Here is an 18195-nt window from a genome sequence, read left to right on the forward strand (position 1 = left end):
CTTCCAATGGTATTGTACTAAGCCTCTTAATTGCCTTTTTATCCTATGAGGACCTTTGCATGACGGTTGCATAGTCACCCAATTGTTTAATTTAAAGTTTATACCATTCCACACACCGTGATCTTCTTTAACATTATGAAGAATGCATGATGAAATGTCATTAAGAGTGCGCCTTGGATTAGACTATTGTCGTGACATTGTTAGATGATGAATAGAGGAGAGGATGATGCAAAAATATGATTAGAAAGACGCCTCGGGTAGATTAGGGAATCCAAATGTATTTACTCATTTTGGGGGAAACTAAATTTTTACTTTTTGAAGTACTAACATTTGGCACGTGAGGACATGCCCTTGAAGTTGGAACCCACTAAAGTGACATTGAAATAGCCATGCCGTATCACATTAAAGTGGTGATAATCGACTAAAATAGCCAAAACTAGTGAAGTTTTGGCTATTTTAGTCAGTTATCACCACTTTAATGTGATATGACGTGGCTATTTTACTAAAAAGTGAATATGACATCCAATGTCATATTTATGGTTGAATGTCACATTTCTATTGGTCCAAAGCTTAATCTAAATCCGATAAAAGTGATTAAAATGTGGCCCTTTTTTAACATTTTTGGCCCTAATGCCTGGGAGGTTGTTGAAGTGTGGTGAGTGATGATAACTATTACACTAAGAGATCGCTATACCTAGTTAGAGTTGACTTGACAGTATGTCATTGTGAGTGTTATTGCGATTGTAAGGATGAGTAAAAGGTCTGGTTGTGGAAAAGATCCGTCTTTTTATTTGTGTTTGGGCTTACAACCTCTACCCATGCTAGTAACTCTCTATAGTGTTGCGACCACCCCTCGATCATGGCTACTAGAGTGACATGAATATCTAGAGTAACATCGTGGTTACTATAGGCAAGACCTAGTGTGAGTTAGGGCTAGCTATATATAGCTCCAGCATCCCCACTCAAATAAAGGTCTCCATTTTGCGAGTAAAAAAAACCCTTGGGAGCACAAGGGAAAAACCCGAGCTCCTACATATAAATGTACAATGCCACCTTAAAGTCCATGTGCATGTGCTTCTATATACAAAGTGCAAAGAATAAATGTGCATGATGTGAAGTAATGTGTGAAGTGTCCTAAAGTCTATAGGCTATGTACAAGTCTAGACAAAATTGACATGACGTGAGATGTGCTAATCTCCAAAAAGAGAGGCCACCGCCCGCAACTCCAAGTTCTGATCGCAAAAGTGTAAACCAAGCTTCATGGAGTCCTTTGGTGAGAATGTCTGCAATCATTTGATCAATTGGAAAATGTTCTACCATTATTGCTCCTTTCCTTACTTCATGTCAAACATAGTGATAATGAACTGCAATATGCTTGGACTTGCTATGTTGCACGTAGTCCTTGGCTAGACTAATAGCACTTTGGTTGTCACATCTAAGAGGAGTGCTTGAGGAATGACCAATATCAGCAAGCAATTGTCGAAGCCAAACTAATTCACGAGCTACTAAAGATGCAACTACATATTCAGAGTCTGTAGTAGAAACTGCAACACAGCGTTGTTTCTTGCTAGCCCAAGATACCAAACAACCATTGATAAAGAAGTAATTACCACTGGTGGATCGCATGGACAAGTTAGAGCTTGCCCAATCAGCATCTGAATAACCTAAAAGGTTAAGAGAAGTTGATGAAGATATGTCTTCTTGACGGGCGATATACAAGTCTGAAATCTACAGTGCCCTTCAAGTACTTCAAAACACGTTTAGCTTGAGACCAATGTCTTGTAGATGGAGAGGACAAGTATTGTCCTAATAGATTTGCTGCAAAAACAGAATATCAGGACGAGTGCTCATGCCCACAAATTGAAGACAACCAACAAGATTAGCATAGGGTTGATTTAAAGCTAATGATTCAGCCTCAATATTTGCAGAAGCACTCCTAGTAGAGCTTGCAAGATAGGGAGTGTTTGCCGAATGTGCAGTAGCCAATCCAAACTTTTAACAATATCTTGGATAAACTTTATTTGACGAAGAAGCAAAATACCATTGTGATGATACCTTTGAACTTGAATACCAAGGCATGAATGGATGTCGCCAAGATCCACCATATCAAAGGCTGAGGATAAAACCTTTTTTACTTGTTGCATGAAAGATAGATTATTAGATACAAGTATAGTGTCATCATCAACATAAAGGGCCAATATAACAAAATGGTTATTCACATTGTGCTTGATATAAATATTTGGATTAGAGAAGCAAGAAACAAACCCTTGAGATGTGAGAAATTGATCAATCTTGATGTACCATGATTGTGAAGCTTGTTTTAGTCCATACAAAGCACGGTGGAGTTGGCGTACACGATGTTCCTTTCCGAGAATCGTAAATCCTTCAGGTTGCTCCAAATATATTTCCTCCTTTAAGTCTCCATTAAGAAAAGCCATCTTAACATCCATTTGATGTATTTTCAAATCAAACTGAGTTGCAAAAGCTAGTAGTACTCGAATGCTTGTACTACGAACTACGGGTGAAAAAGTGTCATGATGAGATTTGAATTTATCAAAGGATCCATCTGTCTTTGTTTTAGTCTTAAAAACCCACTTACATTTGATAGGAGTATGATCAGAAGGTAGATTGGTAGAACCCATGTACCTTTCGAGATCAAAGACTCATATTCAGCTTCCATGGCTTCCTTCCATTGTTTCTTTTGTGGAGAGGACATAGCTTTTGCATAAGTTGAAGGATCTTCACAAACAGCCAATACGTGATTACAGGTTTCAATATCACCATATACATGATTTGCACCGTATTTAAGTTTAATAGGAAGATCAACATAAATATCAAGATCTGTAGCAGTCTCCTTTGAAACCGTAGGATGAACATCAATAGACTTGTCTCCAATATCCATCAAAAGAGTGTTGTCATCACGCAAATCATTGTACATAAGTAGAAAAGGAAAAGAAGTGAGTAATGTTTTTGTATCATCAGCATCTTCTGTGGACCATGAACCTCTCATCAATTGCTCATTGAATATAGCATCTCGATGACTAACAATTTTCTTTTGAGAACTTGGATCGTAAAACTTGTAACCCTTTGAGTTGGTCTGAATAACCAATAAAAATAACCTTTAAACCTGAAGGTTCTAGCTTGTGTCGTGTCTCTTTTGGGACATGAATATAAGCAATACACCCAAAGACTTTGAAATGTGCAACAAAAGGAGTTTGGAATCTTACTAGAAGGTGCAGTATAGTTGGAAGATGATTTTGAACAAAAACGGCTGTCAATACTGCTTCTGCCCAAAAAGAGTGAGATAATCCAGAATGAATAAGCATGCATCTGATTGCATTCAAAATTGTACGACTCTTTCACTCTACAACTCCATTCTGTTGGGGAGAATATGGAATGCTATACTCACGACCGTGGTTGATGCAATGAAATATATTCACCACCATTATTACTTTGAAGAATTTTGACTCTTCGACTAGTGTGATTCTCCATAGATATTTGGTACCTCTTAAATGTGTCCAATGCTTCTGATTTATGTCGTAGCAAAAAGACATTTGTATACCATGAATAGTCATCAATAAAAGTAATGAAGTAACGGTAGTAGCAAGACTTGGATGGAGGAAAGGGTCTAGAAATATTAGTATGAATGAGATCCGAAAGATTCTTTGAATGAATATTTGTAGACATTGGAAATGGCTTACGATGATGTTTGCCTAGAGCATAATATTCACATATCTCCATATGCAGGTGAGATTTGAGGTCCATACCTCTCACAAGATCATGACGATGAATATCAAGAAGCTTTGAGAAATTTGAGTGAGCAAACCGATGATGTCATAGCTTACAATCCAGATCTCCTAGAGCTGTAACAACATTTGCAACATCCTCATTCAATGAAAGTTCAAAGAGATTACCATGTCATCAAGGAGCAACCGCAATAGTGGTGCCATCCTTTTCGATGCGACACTTTGTATTATTAAACCCAAAAAATAGACCAAGATCCACAAGCCGCGTAACAGAAAGTAAGTTTCTTTGTAAATCAGGAACATATAAAACTCCCCGTAGTATTTTGGTTGAGGAAGAAGTTCCCAGATATAAGTCGCCAATACCCATTACTTGGCAAGTTGTATTATCAGCAAGATAAACCACTTTCTTGATAGGAATTGGATGATAATTATGTAACCATTGCAATTGATATGTCATGTTGCCAGTAGCACCATAATCAACAATAAAGAGAGAACCATCCCGAACATATAGTACCTTTTCTGGAGAGACATTATAATGAACCAAATTAGCCTCTTGATGAACATTGTCTTCATCATGAGGATTTTGCTGAGTAGCATAAGCTTGATTTCGAGCTTCATCATAACGCCTCTTGAAGCATCGACTGGATGAATGCCTTGTGCTCCCACAATATTCGCAGGGTTGCAGAAGAGGAAGAATCCCGTGATAAATGAGGTTACTTATTTGTAATACCGTGTTCTTCATATTCACAGGTTGCAGAAGAGGAAGGATTCCTTGATAAATGAGGTTACTTATTTGTAATACCGTGTTCTTCATCGTACTCTCGCACCCAACATTTAGATACCAAGTGACCAGTTTTGTCACAATAAGAACAACGCTTTAGGAAATTCAAACGAGAAGAATTACCTCCTCTTTGGAAGCCACGAGATGTAAATTGGGAGGAGGAAGAAGGGCGTTGCTGAAATGGACATCTCCGAACAGTAAAGGCTGTCTCTGATTCTGTGTACTCTTGGGCAATCATGACCATTTCATGAGTTACCAATGTCTGACGATCATGACGTTGAGAATATTCAATCAAAGAAATACATGTATGCTCAAAGTCAATTCCATCCTTCTTAGATAATATAGTGACAATATTATCATACAAAGGATCCTTCACCGTATCAAGAAGGTGTGTAACCAATTGAGTTGGAGGAATAGGATCCCCTGCAGAGCAGAAAGTTGATTCATAATATCTTTGAATGATTTAATGTGACTAGACATGGAATTGAGGCTTGCCCAAAAGATTACGGAGATACAGAATCTCTGTAAACAATTTTCTTCTCAAACATAGTGATAAGATAATCCCATATAGCATATGACGTGGATAATGGATAAACATCTAGCATGAGTGAATCGTTAAGGGCAGAAAAAAAGTATATACCGATGAGCAGCCTTATCACGACGAAACCAGTGTGCATGATCAATTTTCCATTGTTCAAAAATAGGACCTTCGGTAATAATAAAATTATTCTGAAGTGGATCAATAGGTTAAGGAGGGCATGCAAGAATACCAAGAACAATATCTGCCAATTCGTCTCCTTCCAAAATTAATAGCATCTTGTATTTCCAACCAGGAAATCCTTGGCCTTGGAAAACAGGAACAGAACGCTGCCCAGAAGGAAATCCATTAACAAGTATAGTGTTTGCCATGTCGGGTTGTGAGAACACGTACAAGATAAGATCGGAGACTTGCAGACCATGTACGAGATATGAGAAACTGAGAAACGTAGCCAACCAAAAATAGGCATGCACCAGACAACGAGCATAAAGTGATTGTGTGTAAAGAATAGAACGTGAACCAAAATTAGAACTCTAAAAGTGGGAACCCGTGTCTCATGCACGTAAGCAAACTTAGAGGTCCATAAAAGATGAAATAATAATAATAAAAAGCACCACGTTAAGAAAAAGCATCGTGTTATGATGCAACTTGCACGGCAAGTTTTGTATCTAATTGTAGCTTATACGGCAAGCATCCGTCTGAAGCTTTCACGAAAAGCTTTCACAATCAAATCCTGCTTACGACTCAGAGACAACTACCTATTTGCTCTCACAAAGAACCTGTTTTACTGTTTTAGATACAGTTTGCCTGAACTGTCCTAACTTTTGACTCAAAACTCCGATTGACAAACCATTTTTTTAATAGGATTCACCAGCACTGTACCATCTACGCACCAGCACTGTACAACAAGGACACGATTAAGAAACAATTATAATTACAACAAGTGGAGCTATAAAATCATGTAGGCAACATATAATCAAAGAACCAATCAACCCTACACAAAACTGTTACCAAAGATCAATCTTGTAAGACATGAAATCATAATCATAAATTGGACAAGAAGATGTAGATTCTTCCCTTATGATTAGAATCACTCTGATACCATGTTGAATGAATCATACGCTCCACAAGAATGAATCATATTAGTCACAAGTCACATATATATAGGCAAGACCTAGAGTGAGTTAGGGCTAGCTATATATAGCTCCAACATAAAGGACAGTTTTTTCTAGCACTGGTTAGCACTCTTGTCTTATTAATGCTTCTCGTGTCTTTCATTTGGTTGTGCAGCCTCCTAATGTCAATGCTCGAAAAATGGCATTCTAGTGTATTTGTACAGGCTAGAATTAAGAAAAGCTAAAAAAAAAAATTGGCTAAAAAAATTTGGGTGAGATTTTAAGTAGGCCTTATTTTAACAAATGATTTTTTTATATAATTTAGTTATAAACTGGCATATAGTAGAGATTTCGGAAACAAAATCGGATAGAGATTTCCTGAACAAAACCGAATAGATTTAAGAGTTTGTCCTTATTTTGATTGTTGAAAAATAAGGAACAAAACCGAACAAAACCGAACAGATTTAAGAGTTTGTCCTTATTTTGATTGTTGAAAAATATGTTTTTTCAAGTACTGGCTCCCATATTGATAAACGAGCATGGTAGGGCCATCCTCACAATTGATTTGAATACCATAATATGTAAGAAATTACTTTTGAATATTTGCAATGCAAACTAGATTGTGTTTTTCATGCAAAATGGATTGAATTTAGTTCCTCTAAGCTATTAAATTTGTCTCTTGCAGTGTTTCTTCTCACCTAGTGTTCCTTCATACTTTATACAAAATGGCCCTGGTAAATAAGATAATACTCTTGTTGGTTCATGTATCCCTATGGATTCGTTGATGTATATAACTAATGGGTTACTTTGTACCTTTGGTTTTGAATGTGCAAAAACAATAAAGGAAGGTATCTTCTATAGGAAGAGGAAGAGAGGAGGGAAATAGAAAGCTACACAGGTTGAGCCTAACAATCTCAACCTGATCCTCACCTTCATCCTATGGAGGCAAAGGTTGTTTTAGGGGATGTTGAAGATATTCCTCTTGCCGTTATTCCTATGGCCTCCAGTAGTTCATTGGAGTGGTAGGATGGTAGGCATGAACAAGTTGGAGAGATCATTCCAGATTGCATAGAATGGTGACCAAAATGATCACATGTGCATTCTCCCACAGTGTATAGCGAAGCACGGAGAGGTGGCGGGCTGGGGCAAGGCAGAAGAGCTGTCGACGGGCTATGGCGGTCAGCGTGGAGGAGGCAATCCAGCAAAGCAGCAAGGAGAGGAAACGAGCTTTTGTATCGCTGCAACAACCAAAGACGACAGGCATGGCTCAGCTGCACCAACAGGAGTAGGAGGCAGCCGTTATCATAACTCGACAGCGCTAAGAAAAGACGGAAAGGGTGGATAAGCGGCTGTCGGCTCAGTAGCAAGGGAGAAGGCCGGCTGCAGTAGTGTAAGCAACAAGCTTACGTGGCTCAACTACGCAACGGGAGCAGGAAGGCAACCGTCGTCATGGTGGAGACGCACTGCAGTGACGAAGAGATACTCCTGGCTATGGCGCACGATAAGCTCAAAAACCCTAGCACAGAAGGCCTCACACAGGTTGTGTAGGGGCATCACAAGCAATGTGGTCGTCTGAGCTAAGCAAAGGTAGCACGGCCTATCGTGAGGAGGCACAACGAGAAGGTGGGGTGGTAGCTACCTATCATGGTGGAGCGCGGTGGCGAAGAAGGCGGTCGTGGGCGGAGCTCTCATGGCAGTGACAGTCGATGGAAGGCGAACGTGTAGAGTTCTACTTTTGAATTTTTGTTAATTAAAAATATACCCTTTTCCCCTAACATTCAAGCTCCCCAAGGTATTAATGATCATCCTTTCCCCTTTTTTTATTTTTGTTAATTAAAAATATCCTCTTTCCCCGTAAGTTCTAACCCCCAAAGGTATTAATGATCGTCATTTCCCCCTTTTCTCTCATATCATACATGCTTACCTACCACTCCTGCCCCCCTCTCTTACATTACCATAAAACACCCCTCATCCCTTCTCACACCCACATTGCCCCCTTCTCTTACATCTATACAGGATTAAGGGAGAGTGGCCCTCCCTCCACGTGGGCAAAGGAGGGGGGCCTATTTCAAAATACTGCCTCCTCCTTGCAAGCGTGACGTTCACGCTTGAATTTGAAAATAGCCAGTCACGTCACGCTTGGATTTGAAAATTTGAATATTGCCGGGTCCAGTCAATTCGGGTCGCCTGCTGTTCCACGCCTGCTGTTCGCCTCGACCTCCACACGGTGCAGGTACATTTCTAAGGTTCCCTCCACGTGCATTGTCTGCTTTTACTCCGTGTCCATTGTCTGCTTTTACTGCAAGACGTCTTTCATGTCGGGACTGCGATACAGAGAAACGTGGGTGGTGTAAGTGAGGGAAGGCAAAAATACAAAGATGAGAGGGACTGATAAAAAAACAAGATGACCTGCATCTGCACGAATTTGTGTCAGCTTTTCTGCTCGCCATTCTGGATCCCACCATCTCTGTTGGCCACCTCCTCTCCCTCCTTCACCACCTCGGCCGCCTCCTCTCCCGCCACCGCCTCTGCCTCTTCCACCGTGTCGGTTTGGACCTCCCCCTCCTCCTCGCATGGCCATGCCACCTCCTCTGCCTCCTTCACCACCTCGGCCGCCTCCTCTCCCGCCACCGCCTCAGCCTCTTCCACCGTGTCGGTTTGGACCTCCCCCTCCTCCTCGCATGGCCATGCACCACTGAAACAGGGGATGGAGGAGTTTCAACTCAACTTAATTCTCTTTAATCACACGCGTTTCACAGTTAATAATAAGTAGATTCTAAAATACCAAATTAGTTAATTGCTTGCGGAAACTACAGATCTGTCGATAATGAAGAGCCAGAGGAGCAAAGGGACACCAAGATCTACCAAGCACAACTATGTTGAGCTGCATGGGTAAAAGGACAACTGCAAGTGACAGCAAGCCACAGTTAGGTCAAAATACGCAAGAGGATTCCTCATAGCGTCAAAAACGCCCTAGAATATACATGCAACACAGAGAGAGAGAAAAGAGAGCAAACACTGGCATGTTGGCGCCGTGTTTGCTCTACCTGGACCCGATCGATGATAGCCCGCATCTGGGCGAGTTCTTCATGGCGTTGATGAGATGGAAGACGGAGCCGCCCACAGCCCCCATGGCCTGTTGCAACAACAAAAACAACTCCTCTGTTTGCATGCAACAACAGCTCCTCTGTGTTGCATGCAAACAGATTGTGAAGGTGGTGATTGTGAAGGTGCTTACATGAGAGTGGGGAGGCACGAAGGGCAGGTAGGGAGGCAGGGAGGGGCGCTGCTATGGAGGAGAGAAGAGAAAAAGGTTGAAAGAGACATTCTCTATGAGGACTTGGTCTTTGAGTGAGTCCACAGAGCTGTGAAATGCTGAGAGCTAGCTTTCTGGACTGACTCAAAGACCAAGTCCTCAAAGACAAAACACAAAAACCAGAAACACAAGCCGCCTCCAAGCCTGGACGTAGAGGCGGCAGAGAGAGAGAGAGAGAGAGAGAGAGAGAGAGAGAGAGAGAGAGAGAGAGAGGGAGGGAGGGAGGGAGATGATGCATGCATGTCCACCACGGCGCCCACAAAGAGTGAGAAGCTCTCTGCAAACCGACTCCAAGCCTGCAGCCAGCCTGGACGTAGATGCCACCAACGCGCCCAGCAACAGTGAGAAGCTGCAAGCCACCTCCAAGCCTTGACGTAGCCCAGAAACGCTGAGAGCTCTCTGTGTTTACGTGCAAGAAACCGACTCCAAGCCTCTGTGCAAGAAGCCGACTCCAAGCGTTTGCGTAAAGGCGAAAGAGAGAGAGAGAGGGAGGGAGAGGGAGGGAGGTAGGCAGGGAGATGATGCATGCATGGCATATTTCTCCACGTGGCGTAGAGGCGGTAGAGAGAGAGAGAGTAAGAGAGAGAGAGAGGGGGAGATGATGCATGCATGCGTTGACGTGGCAGAGAGAGAGAGAGAGTAAAATGATTTAAAATAAAAGTGATTTATCTCTCTCTCTCTCTCTACGTCAATCTCCAGTTCCACGTGGTAGAGAGAGAGAGAGAGAGAGAGAGAGAGAGAGAGAGAGAGTAAAAAGTGATTTATCTCTCTCTCTCTCTCCACGTCAATCCCCACGCATTCACGTGGTAGAGAGAGAGAGAGAGAGAGAGAGAGAGAGAGAGAGAGAAAAATGATTTAAAATAAAAAGTGCTTTATCTCTCTCTCTCACTTTTTATTTAAATATTAAAATTATATATTTTCTTAAGCATTATTTTTCATTTATAAGTGAATAGTCTATTACATATTTTTTATATTCTAGATTACATTTTTGAAGTGAATAATCTATTAAATATTTTTCCTCTTTGTAGAGTAAGAATGTAAAACTTGAAAATGAATATTTAGATATTAAAATTATATATTTTCTTGAGCATAAATTCTCATTTAGAAGGCCCTCCCTCCACGTGTTTTGTTATACACACACACACACGCACACACACACACACGCACATATATATATATATATATAAAGAGAGAGAGAGAGAGAGGGAGAAAGTGTAGAATAATTTGGGTTTTTTAATGTATGCCAGGCACCTCAGTTTGCTAGCTTTGAGCTCCACGTGATCGTGCCTTCGCGTCCTCGAGCTCCTCGACCGCCTTTGTAGAGTAAGAATGTAAAACTTAAAAATGGATATTTAAATATTAAAATTATATATTTTCTTAAGCATGATTTTTCATTTATAAGTGAATAGTCTATTAAATATTTTTAATATTCTACATTACATTTTTGAAGTGAATAGTCTATTAAATATTTTTCCTCTTTGTAGAGTAAGAATGTAAAACTTAAAAATGGATATTTAAATATTAAAATTATATATTTTCTTAAGCATAAATTTTCATTTAGAAGCTTAAGGGAGACTGGCCCTCCCTCGACGTGTTTTGTTACACACACACACACACACACACACACACACACACACATATATATATATATATATATATATATAGAGAGAGAGAGAGAGAGAGAGAGAGAGAGAGAGTGTAGAATAATTTGGGTTTTTTAATTAAAAAATGATTGAGAAAAAGTGGTTGCATTTTGGCTAGCCTTCAAATTTTTAAAAATTTTGGTTATTCTATGTATGCCAGGCACCTCAGTTTGCTACCTTTGAGCTCCACGTGGTCGTGCCTTCGCCTCCTCGAGCTCCTCGACCGCCTTTGCCTCCTCCAAGTGCAAACCAGAACTGGTACTGCGCTGCTACCTTGAACTCGATGCAATTGTATACATGAGTGTTGTAATGAATTGTTTTGTAATTAATGATTCAACCTAATATAAACATCAATTCAAAACATTCCTAAAAAGTCAAAGACTGATGACTTTTGATTAATGTTTGATAAAGATTTGGATTGTTTTGTTTTAAATAAAGTATTTATTTATATAGAATATATATATATGTATATATATATATATAGAGGACTACCTAAAGATTTCAAACAAAATGTATTATATATATTTATCTATACCTTGAACTCGATGCATTCATGGATGGGAGAGGGGCTATTCACATGAACGGCTTGATAGAGAGAGAGAGAGAGAGAGAGAGAGAGAGAGAGAGAGAGAGTGTGTGTAGAATATTTTGGGTTTTTTAATTAAAAAATGATTGAGAAAAAGTGGTTGCATTTTGGCTAGCCTTCAAATTTTTAAAAATTTTGGTTATTCTATGTATGCCAGGCACCTCAGTTTGCTACCTTTGAGCTACACGTGGTCGTGCCTTCGCCTCCTCGAGCTCCTTGACCGCCTTTGCCTCCTCCAAGTGCAAACCAGAACTGGTACTGCGCTGCTACCTTGAACTCGATGCAATTGTATACATGAGTGTTGTAATGAATTGTTTTGTAATTAATGATTCAACCTAATATAAACATCAATTCGAAACGTTCCTAAAAAGTCAAAGACTGATGACTTTTGATTAATGTTTGATAAAGATTTGGATTGTTTTGTTTTAAATAAAGTATTTATTTATATAGAATATATATATATATATATATATATAGAGGACTACCTAAAGATTTCAAACAAAATGTATTATATATATTTATCTATACCTTGAACTCGATGCATTCATGGATGGGAGAGGAGGCTATTCACATGAACGGCTTGATGTCAACGGTGTGGCCAACGGCAGCCCCTTCGCCATGGCAAAAGGAAACGATCGATCACTGTCTTGGTTTTTGTTGTGATACCTGAGAAGCCCATGGGACCAAATCCCTTCAGCATTGCATTGCCCCTCATACCTCTTATGCTCGAATTATTGACATACACGCCTTCAAGAACAGATTCCTTTATGAAAGTTGGCACAGTATGTGTGCTCTACATGGGGAACATGCATGTTGTTCAAACAATGTGTCCTCTACATGGGGAACATGCATGTTGTAATGAATTGTTTTATAATTAATGATTCAATGTAATATAAACATGGATTCAAAACGTTCCTAAAAAGTCAAAGACTAATGACTTTTGATTAATGTTTGATAAAGATTTGGATTGTTTTGTTTTAAATAAAAGATTTATTTATATAGAATAAATATATATATATATAGAGGACTACCTAAAGATTTCAAACAAAATGTATTATATATATTTATCTATACCTTGAACTCGATGCATTCATGGATGGGAGAGGAGGCTATTCATATGAACGGCTTGATGTCAACGGTGTGGCCAACGGCAGCCCCTTCGCCATGGCAGAAGGAAACGATCGATCACTGTCTTGATTTTTGTTGTGATACCTGAGAAGCCCATGGGACCAAATCCCTTCTGCATTGCATTGCCCCTCATACCTCTTATGCTCGATCGAATTATTGACATACACGCCTTCAAGAACAGATTCCTTTATGAAAGTTGGCACAGTATGTGTGCTCTACATGGGGAACATGCACGTTGTTCAAACAATGTGTCCTCTATATGGGGAACATGCATGTTGTAATGAATTGTTTTATAATTAATGATTCAACGTAATATAAACATCGATTCAAAACGTTCCTGAAAAGTCAAAGACTGACAACTTTTGATTAATGTTTGATAAAGATTTGGATTGTTTTGTTTTGAATAAAAGATATATTTATATAGAATAAATATATATATATATAGAGAGAGGACTACCTAAAGATTTCAAACTCACATGATATTTTACATATTCGTAGGTGAACCCCTTGGGCCCGCACTCTCATCCATCTTTTTAAATGAGTTTCCTAAATGCTAAAATTACGTGAACCGCCTTCAGACATATATAGATATATATATATAAATACATATACATATATATATGTATGTATATGCATATACATATATATATACATATACATATACAAATACATATACAACCATATATGTATGTATATGCATATGCATATGCATATGCATATACATATACATATATATATATACATATAGATACATATACATATACATCATGTGGATACCTTTTTACCATTCATTCACTTGAGCGTAGTTGGGTCTTAATCTATTCTACGTACGTGTCATTTAGTTTCTGATTCACCGTTTCGATTATTTTCATAATCCATACTTTCTTCTAGATTAAATAAAATTTAAAAAATATTTCATTAATATATTTCTTAATGATGTACAGTATGGATAACGAGGGGGAAATTGTGAGGTGTTCCATGGACATTCAGGATAGAGGCCATTGTGCAGAGTATTCAAGACCTCAACAATCTGAGGTAAGAGAAGATAATGTGAAGACTCAACGAATAATGCATGCTTTTAAGCAATGCCAGAGGAAACTAAAAACCTCTAATAAGTGGGTGCGACATAACCATGGTAAGAAGACTCGAAATGGAAAGAAGACAATAAATGTAACATCAGAGAATATACTCCATTTGGTCAATGACACAAACTCCCATGTGTTAAATGTGGAGAGCTTGATTGCTGGTCTTGGTCAGTGCATAAGAAATCATGGAAGTGGGGAGAGCAGTTCAACTCGAGAATCAGTTTCTGCCATTATAAGTAACAATCACGAGATTAAGGATATTGTCGAAGCTACCTACCTCCGCGTAATGGATACATGTGGTGCTTTTGGAGCACACCTATGTGATATTGGTTGTCGAAAGACAATTGATGCTATAAAAGAGCAACAAGACAAGTTAAGTGCCCATGTTGATAGGCTTGGAATGGAAGTATCAAGCCTTAAAGTAACATTGAATAGGTTTGGGGCTTTGCTTACCCAAATGAGTCGTAGATTGCAAACACGTGGAATGTAATTACTCAATTGGTTCACCAATTAGGAGTTGATCTTATGATCCTTTTGTAACACTTATGACACTATTATTTTTTTGTAAGTTTGGGCTCTAAGTACTCTAATGATAATGATGGTCATTTACTTACCAAAATGAGTTATAGATTGTAAACAGGTGGAATGTAATTATTCATTTGGTTCACCGATAAGAAGTTTTTGTTATGATCCTTTTGTAATGCTTATGACAGTATTTTCTTTTTGTAACTTTGGGCTCTAAGTACTCGAATGATAATGATGGTTTTTTTGTCTCTCAGATATCATTGAGAGAGAGAGAGAGAGAGAGAGAGAGAGAGACAGATTGATTTATATATGTGGATATAATCTCTTAGTATTTATATGGAGATTATAGAGAATGTCTCTTTTAATGGTTTTTTATAGAAAATTCTCTTTTTATGGCTTTTTGTCTCTTATATGTACATGGGGGGAAGAGAGAGAGAGAGAGAGAGAGAGAGAGAGAGAGAGAGAGAGAGAGATTTCTAAGCTTGGTTTGGTCATTGGAAGACATTGGATGTTGATTTTATAATGTTTTTGTAATATTTGTGACATTGTTATTGTCTTTTTATAAGTATATATGTAATGTTTTATGATTATAGATTTTGTCTGTTATTTTTATAAATGTAAGTTTAAAGGAAAACTGTGAAATGAAGTTAAGGGGATGGAAAGAGCTCTCATCTATTCTACTTTGTGGATCAATGTAGGTACATTAGCTTTTCATAGGACTGCCATATTGTTGATTTGTCATATAGTTTGGGTCTTCCTTAGTCTTTTGAGGTAAGCTGCCAAAACTTTACTTTATTTTTGTTTTTCTTCTTAATTCTATGTTTATTTTTAGAATTTATGATTTTTAAATACGAATAGCTCGATATAGTTTGATAAGAGCATAAGGATTTTAATGCTCATGAGAAAAGATGAAACTTGGCAAAGATCAAATAAGTTTATGACATTTATTTACCTACATATAAGCACAATCTAGCTTGAGTCAAAGGGATGGATATATATATATATATATATATACATGTATATATATATATATGCATGTATATATATATATATATATATATACATGTATATATATATATATATATATATATATATATATATGCATATATATATATATATATATATATATATATATATACATGTATATATATATATATATATATATATGCATGTATATATATATATATATATATATATGCATATATATATATATATATGTATATATATATATTCATGTATATACATACATATATATACATGTATATATAGATGTATATATATACATGTATATACACATGAATATATAGATGTATATATATATATGTATATATATATGTATATATATATGTATATATGTGTGTGTGTGTGTGTATATATATATATATACATGTATATATATATATACATGTATATATATATATATGTATAGATATATATATACATGTATATATATATACATGTATATATATATGTATAGATATATATACACATGAATATATAGATGTATATATATATATATGTGTGTGTGTGTGTGTGTGTGTGTGTGTGTGTATATATATATATATATATATATGTATATATATATGTGTGTGTGTATATATATATATGTGTGTGTGTGTGTGTGTGTGTGTGTGTGTGTATATATATGTATATACATGTATATATATACACATGTATATATATTGTATATATACACATGTATATATGTATAGATATATATATATATATAGATATATATATAGATATACACATGTATATATGTATAGATATATATATATATATATATATAGATATATATATACATGTATATATATATATATATATGTGTGTGTGTGTGTGTGTGTGTGTGTGTGTATATATATATATATATATGTATATATATATGTGTGTGTGTGTATATATATATATGTATATACATGTATATATATTGTATATATACACATGTATATATGTATATATATATATATATATATATAGAGATATATATATACATGTATATATATATATATATATAGATATATATATACATGTATATATATATATATATATATATATATATATATATACATATATATATACATGTATATATATACATGGATATACATCTATATATACACGTATATATATATTCATGTATATACATGTATATATATACATATATATCTATCTATCTATACATGTGTATATACATGTATATATATATATCTGTATATACATGAATATATATATATATATATATATATATATATATATATATATATATACATATATATATGTATGGTGTGTGTATATATATATATATATACATATACATGTGTATATACCCACTTGAGACTAGACCGCTTAACGTCGACTTAGAGGGTTATTTCTACCCAATCGATGGGGAGACTTGAACCCAGGTGGGTAAATGTCATCCCAAGAGAGAGAGAGAGAGAGCTTTTTAATCTTTTAGTATGTATGTGAAGATTGGAGAAAATCTCATAAGGGATTGTATATTATGTGTATACACAAATATTATAGAAAAAAAATTGCTATTTTTATTCAATGTTTACTATTTTATAATAAAGAAACTGACTTTACTATTTTATGATGGAATTAGGTTTATAGCAAGAATGGTAGAGACACGTAGTTTGAGGCGTCCTCTTCAGACCATTTCCTTGAATGCTCCAAGGAAAAGAAGAAGAAATGAAAAAATAAAATGTGCACAGGAGTCAAGGGATAGTGAACCTCATTGTTGTGATGCAAGGATGCATAATGTTAGCTGTAATACCGGTGATGTATTGATGCAAGAGACTCATAGGATTCCTGCAGAAAACGATACCTTTTGTGCACAAAGACAAGTAGCAAAAGAAACTTTGATGTGTTTACCTCAATCTAGCACTAAGAGGTCTCTCAAATTGCCCTGGGTGGAGATAAAAGGATATCTAACAAGAGTGCTAGAAGTGTTCGCCGTGAAATTGCTAGGAATAGGACTCTTTTGAAAGAAATAACAAGGGAAATGGCAAGTGGAGTTTATTCAGGGATATCACTGGTTGAAAGTTTGAGACTTACAAGAAGGTACCGTCGCTTCATCGCTAGAAATAGGACCTCTTATAATGCAGCTAGAAGAGTAAATGAGGGTAATGCAATTACAATGTGTTCCTTTTTTGCTCATGAAGAGAGAGAAGTACCATTTGCTAATACAATAAGAAGGGAGAGTATCGAAGAAATTCCCTCTTATGTATTTGAAAAAAGAAAGGGAGGAATTTTGTCTATCCTCCATGAACTCTCGCCCGTACAAGGTACACATGTAGCTACTTGGCCTTTGGTATATTCGTGCACTTTAAGTCACTCATTAGGAGGGATGACACATGAGTGTCGGTTTTGTGGAGCACAGTTATGGGCAAGTGAAAAGAAGATGAGTTGTGGACAGGTTCTTAGCAAATATTGTTGTAAACATGGGCGTGTGTCTGTTCCTTCACTTGCTGAACCACCTGAGCCATTAAGATCTCTTTTGATTGGTAGTGACACTACAAGTAAAAAATTTCGAGAAAACATCAGGGCTTATAATAGTGTGTTGGCTTTTTCATCATTGGGTGCACAAATAGATGACTCTCTCTTTCACAATAGTAGTGTCTATACTTTCAAGGTGCATGGGACTGTTTATCATCGGATTGGGTCCTTGGTCCCCAATAATATGTACAATCCTAAGCCACAGTTTGCACAGTTGTATGTGTTTGATACTGAGCACGA

At 36.9% G+C, this 18195-nt stretch overlaps 1 protein-coding gene across 1 annotated transcript in view; it reads left to right on the forward strand.

Moving 5' to 3' along the window:
* LOC147618782 (uncharacterized) overlaps nt 1-7525 on the forward strand; it is a 33699-nt gene extending 26174 nt beyond the window's left edge. Inside the window, exon 2 of the mRNA XM_086774372.1 lies at nt 7292-7525. Within this exon, the coding sequence (XP_086630498.1) occupies nt 7292-7525 (234 nt within the window). The remainder of the gene's footprint in view (nt 1-7291) is intronic.
* The last annotated feature ends 10670 nt before the right edge of the window (nt 7526-18195 follow it).

The sequence above is a fragment of the Cibotium barometz genome, chromosome 34, assembly GCF_041138505.1.
Source record: "Cibotium barometz isolate CiBa-2024 chromosome 34, ASM4113850v1, whole genome shotgun sequence".
NCBI lineage: Eukaryota > Viridiplantae > Streptophyta > Polypodiopsida > Cyatheales > Cibotiaceae > Cibotium > Cibotium barometz.